This window comes from Myotis myotis, unplaced genomic scaffold (genome assembly GCF_014108235.1).
Source record: "Myotis myotis isolate mMyoMyo1 unplaced genomic scaffold, mMyoMyo1.p scaffold_m19_p_11, whole genome shotgun sequence".
Taxonomy (NCBI): Eukaryota; Metazoa; Chordata; class Mammalia; order Chiroptera; family Vespertilionidae; genus Myotis; species Myotis myotis.
Window position 1 is genome coordinate 25,308,496 of NW_023416315.1, and position 6,000 is coordinate 25,314,495.

Below are 6,000 nucleotides of genomic sequence, written 5' to 3' on the forward strand. Positions count from 1 at the left end.
ACTGTGCTAGGAAGGTAAATCTGCAAATAACTAGGCCGATTAACTGCAATGACTTGTAGAAATCAGGGTACATTTCTGGTCTTAGAAACATGCTATCGCCTTAAAATGATTGAGCCTATCTCTCAGAAATATGCTCTTCAACAACAACAAAATTTAAGATCTTTGGTTTCAGGAGAAAAAGAAATCCAACTATGTGAAGTTCAAATTTCCTCATACATTTGAGTGCCCCAACATCATGAAAACTCTTTAAATAAAAAAAAAGTATACTGGAAATGATGGACTAAATACAACTACTGGAAGTGCTCAGCACACAACCAGTCAATAAATATTTATAGAATAAAAACTGTAACTTTTATTTGCTCTCAAAATCCATTCTCTGAGGCACATACGAACTCACTTGACAGCCACCTGCTTCCACATTTTGCCTTCTGGTTCACTAATGACTAGACCTTTGTTTCTCAAATTTCAGTAAGATTTAGAATCACCTAGAAAGTCTGTTGGAAAGGCAAATCCCTTGACCACTTCCTCCCCCCAAATCGCAGTTCCAGAAGCTGGATCCTGCATTTGTAATATTCAAGTGAATCTCAGACGGTCAGATCATAGTCTCAGTTAGCATTGACTTACCCTCGCAATGGGCAAGGGGAAAATTCTGGGTTGTAAATGATATTAATTAGAGAACAAAACTGATTATATATCAACTAAGCTATAAGTTACTCGATTCTTTTAAAAATTCACTAATGCTTAATAGACAAGACAAAATATAAGTAAAATAATTTTTGCTTTGAAAATGGAAACTATCATTCAATCCACCAAAACAGACACTTTTCTGAAATACTTAAGTGATTGTCAATATTTAGAAAAAGATTCAGAACAAAGCAAGTTACGGAATGTAATTCAGGGAAGCACTTATATAACTCTGCTATAATAGTTTCAGGGGAAAAAATACCACATTCAAAATACTCCATGTCAACACAGGAACCACTAGCCACATGTGACTATTTAAATTAAAAATAAATAAAATTTGAAATTCAGTTCCTCAGTTGCAATAGCCACATTTTAAGTGATCAAAAGCCACACATGGCTTAGTGGCTAACATACTGGATAACAGATATAGACCATCCCATCATCACAAAATTCTACTGGATAGCTCTGGTTTGGAGGTAATGGTATCTAAATAAAATATGTAATCTGTGTCTCCTGAATCAGAGACCTCTATCCAGCAGTTTCCAATTTTAAATATATACATCGACTTTAGCTAATTCACTTAAAAAAAAAACACACCCAAAACCCTAGCATAATTTTTCTGAAAGTTGTTTTAAGGTCACTCAAAAGTGAATGCTTATTCATGTCAGATTATCAAAACACAAATATTTAAAGAGGTCTGAAAATATCAAAGACACTAAAATGACAACTAGGTTTTCACTAAATCAGAATCAATGAAGAGTGTTTAATTATTAGAAAACAAAAGGTAGTAGGTAAATAAGACTGGTCCAGAAAGATTAAAATACTTATGACTAGTTTTCCAAATACTTCAGAAATATTATTTATATGCATAACAAATAACTGCTTTACAACTGGTTTTAAAATGATCTTGCTACAATTAATTCTAGTCAGTGACATTTTACTATCTTCAATTTCTTTCCACCAACTTAACACTAAAAATATCTATAAATAACATAACTACCATAAGACTTACTTAAATGTAATTTTATATGTGAAGGACTATTAACTCAAAAGCCTGAGCAACTCCTGGTTTTAGCAAAAAAGTTAATCAAACAACTTGCAACGTAAAATTTTATCTCTCAACTGCATCAATACCTAGTTTAAAACAATACTGTATAATAAAACTCAAAAGCATGGGCAACAAGACGCTGAAGCATGAGAAGTAACTACCCATTTAAGAAAAAGTAAGCCTTATTACAAAGTAGAATTAAAACTTCAACAGGCTCACAACTGTATACTAATTCAAATTTAGACCTACTTTCCCTGAAGATAAAAACATCGCTGTGACTAGGGTTCTTTTACAAGAGTTCAAGTGTACTCAAATATGATCTCTAAATTACAGAGGACTATACTGATTCTAATCAGGAAGTTCTGCTCCATGGAAGAATTTTATAAAACTGTCTTAACAAATTTAACACATAAAACCTAACATTAAAAATGTACACGTGTGAAAAGGCCACACAAATGATTACAGTTATGATAGCATAGCATTCCCTCGTATTTTCGACTCCTTAAAATTATCTGTTTACTTCAGAGGTCTACATCAAATCTAAGAATCAGCAAAGAAAAGCAATAACTGATGGTTACTAAAAACTGTATGAAAGGCCCTTAAAGAGAAAAAGACTGTAGTAACTTACCCGCAACACTAGTGATGGTAACTGGAACTCCTTGCACTTGAACGCCTGCCGCACCCAGGTTGGCAACACTCACTGTCTGAAGGTTAGGCACTGATGCAAGCTGGGCAGTATTCAAAGTTATCGGGGCACCAGCAACAGCCACAGGAGCAATCTGAGCAAGAGTTGTGCCACCGCTTGAAGACACTGGGGTGATGGTTAACTGTTGGGATAACCCAGCATTCTGAACTTGCAAATTGGAGAGACTCTGAATATTCTGAACCTGTACTGTTTGCCAACTGATTTGCCCTGAAGGTGTTAGAGTTGGAGCCCTGATAAGCACCTGAGTCGGATTTACTGCTTGAAGTTGAACATTCTGCAAAGGCTGCTGCTGGATGGTCTGAATTGTCTGCCCTGACTGGAGTTGAAATGACTGTGGCGGAATAGCCTGAATAATCTGTTGCTGAGGCTGTTGGATCTGGATCTGTTGTAAAATAGGCTGGCCTACAATTTGCACCTGCTGAAGAGAGTTTGATTGATCCTGTGTATTCTGTATCCCATTCGACTGAAGCTGACTGGAGCTCTGGGCTTCAGACTCAGTAGCAGCAGGTGTTTGAGATTCTTCAATAGTGCGTTCTGAATTATTGGCTGATGTGCTTGCATACTGGCCCGTATCTGCTGAGCTCACTAACGTGTCACTGCTGGTCAGAGAAGTTGAAGCAGTGGTTGTGCAGGTGGTGGAGGAGGAGGGGGATTCTGGCATAGTACTGGAAGAAGCAGTGGTGGTGGTGGGTGTGGAAATTAACTGACTCCCATTAGAGGTCCCACTATCAGTAGTAGTAGCAGGCTGGCCAACCTGTCCTGTCCCACCTCCTGCAGCCACGTTGTTTATCACTGGCAAAGCTAAAGTCACTCCTCCAATGTTAATTGGCAGGGTTGTTACAACTTGAGCCTGAGTACCAGGAAGGGTCTGTAATTGCAGTGGTATTGAAACACCAGGTCTAATTTGGACTGGAACTGTCTGATTTGCCAGGTTTTGAGCAAGAATATTCCCAGAAGCTGTCCTGTTAGCAGCCGTGAGGATAGCTTGATTATTACCTGCAGAAATGAGCTGAATTTGACCCTGCAACTCCTGTAGAGATGAACTACTAGTTGGATTGATCTGAATTTGCTGGCCTTCCACTGTCTGAAGTTGTGGAATCACTTGGTACTGTACGCTACCACTTGGATTTTGTACTTGGATGACTTGAAATTGACCAGGGGTGGAAGAATTACCTGATTTAGTTTTTGTAGGAGATGCACTCCCGTTATTACTGCTGGAAGAACTAGACGAACTAGAAGCTGGTTGAGAAACGTTATTTTCTTTTGAAGCAGGAGGAGTGGAGGCAACAAGTTGCCAAGCGTTTCCACCAAGTTGTGTTGTGACCAGTTCTAGCTGTTGTGGTTGATTTTGAAGTTGCACCAATCCTTGGCTTGGATCTATAATAATTTGCTGTTGTCCAGTTGCTTGGTTTTCACCAGGAGTCCCTATTTTGCTGCAAGTAGCTGCCAGTAAAGCCAGAGGAGAGGGCTGAGAGTCCTACCCAAAAGGGGATGGTAAAGGAGAGGGGGGAAAAAAAGTGGGCGGATTTAGTGGAGGCCAGTAGTTGGGAGGGGCTTAGTTATTTATTTTGACAGCTCTACATTTAAGAACTTACTCAGGAAGTGGCAGAAATAAAAAAAGAAATATTAACAAAATCAGTAAGATGTAGGAATAAGGAAGCTGATCCTGTAATACAAAGTTTAAATAAAAGAAAATTTCTAACAAACTTCCTTAAAAGTGTTATTCTCCTGAACTCAAAATGTCCTTGGGAAAAATACACACCGGTTTGGTTTTTTTTTTTATAGTCTGAGTTCCTAGTGTCATTTTAACCAACGTTACCCTCAAACGTAAAATCTTTATAAATTTACAATTTAACTTCCTCACTCTCAGAAAGATGCTTTGAGTGGATAAACATGTTTATCCTGGTCTTAACTTCTGGGCATTTAAAGGGCATAACTCCCTCTTTCCCCTTACGTTCCGTGATGACATGTTTAATATGTTTCCTTTTACCTGGGAGCCTGAGGTTTTGGTTTTTTTATTGTTATTCTCTGGCTCAGAGGGTTTCCCTCCTTCTGTAGCCATCGCCGCTGCCGCCGCCTCCTCCTCCTCCTCCTTCTTCTGATCTGCAACAAACCCCCCCAACACACAGGCACGACAACAGGTTACCAGGATGATTAGCATTCGACTCCCCCCTTCTCGCCTCTCCCGCCCCTGCGAGCAGCAGTCTCCATACACCCGCGGTCCACGCACGCCGGCAGGGGGTGGGGAGGAGGAGGGCAGGGAGGAGGGGGTATCACAAAACGTGGTTGGAAACCCGACCCACCGGCTCCAGAGCGACACCCAAAAGGAGGCTGTTCTCGCTCAGACATGAAGACAAAACACAACCCTCCTTCCCTCCCCCTGATTCTCTCCCGCCCTCTCCTCCTCCCCTTAGCATCTCAGCAGCCCCGGGGGAGGGGGGAGAACCGAGCAGGGTCTGGGGAAGGAGGGAGAGGGAGGCGGCGAAGGAGACCGAGGGGGGTGGAGAATACGTACCGCTCATCCCGCATTAACAGGACAAACCCTCAGACGGAGACGCTGGGGGAGAGGTGGGTGGGGGTGGGGGTGGGGGCGAGGCGGGAGGAGAGGCCGGTCCCGCCCGCCCGCGGTGGCTCGGAGGAGGCTGTAGCTGGCACAGGCTCTGCCTCTTTTTCCGCGAATGGCCGCCGCTGGGCTGTGGCGTAGCAGCTCCTCTCTCCGCCCGAGCCCGGCTGACTCGCCCTTGATTGACAGCGGCGGCGCGCGGCGCGGGCGGCAGCGCGGGCCAGGGGCGGGGCCAGGGCGGCGCGAGCCGGGCCGACTCCCCACCCCCCTCGGCCTCTCTCCGCCAGAGCCGCCGACTCTCCACCCCTTCCCCCAGCGGATTGGCCGCCGACCTGCCGGGGGCCGGGGCGCTGGGGCCGCCTCCTCTCCACCCCTTTCTCGGGGTTATTCTTTTTGCAGCTTTTCTGTTCCTCTCTTGGCTCCTCTGTGCTCTTTCTCTCGGCGTTCTAGCTCGGGCGCGCGGCCGGTAGGCCCTCCATGCAGCCAAACTTGTTGTCTCAGGATATCCCGCCCCCTACTCATTCCCCTGCGCCCTCCCCTCAAAACCCCGCTCCAGCACCCCTCGGAATTGCCACTAAGGAAAAAAGTAGGGCTACCGCTTAAGGGGAGCCGGAGGGGCGGATGCAGGGGCGCACTGGCCACAGACGGCTTGGCGCGCCGAGCGAACTGGCCGCTGCCCCCGCGCAGGGAGCATGCCTTTCCCGAGGCGCATCCGGACCCGGGCGCCCTTTTTCCCTGGCTTGGCCCCCATTGGCTGAGCCCCTGGTGACGCGCGCTGAGTGGTGGAAGAAAGAGGGCGGGGAGATGCCGCAAAGGCTTTTGGCCCTTGTAGTTTCCGGCTGCCGCGGCGCCCCTCCCTGGCACCGCCTTCCCTCCCGCCCCCGACCGAGGCCGCGCTGCCGAGCGGAAAGCTGCCCGAGGGGGCGGTGGCGGCAGGGCGTGGCCCGGGCCGAGTGGGAGTTGAACTGAGAGAGGAGGGGGAATGGGTGTTGTTTGCCT

At 45.7% G+C, this 6,000-nt stretch overlaps 1 protein-coding gene across 6 annotated transcripts in view; it reads right to left on the reverse strand.

The window, feature by feature from the left end:
* The window catches only part of SP4 (Sp4 transcription factor), a 58,841-nt gene extending 53,328 nt beyond the window's left edge, over positions 1 to 5,513 (reverse strand). Inside the window, exons 1-3 of one of the 6 annotated variants that reach the window (XM_036327942.1) lie at positions 4,954 to 5,513; positions 4,429 to 4,536; positions 2,361 to 3,906 (exon numbers count right to left, since the gene is read on the reverse strand). In XM_036327942.1, the coding sequence (XP_036183835.1) occupies positions 2,361 to 3,906; positions 4,429 to 4,500 (1,618 nt within the window). In that variant the 5' untranslated portion in view covers positions 4,501 to 4,536; positions 4,954 to 5,513. Of the gene's footprint in view, positions 1 to 2,360; positions 3,916 to 4,428; positions 4,888 to 4,953 lie in introns of those variants that run through there. The other 5 variants (XM_036327939.1, XM_036327940.1, XM_036327938.1 and 2 more) reach the window with 5 other exon arrangements.
* Between the last annotated feature and the right edge of the window lie 487 nt (positions 5,514 to 6,000).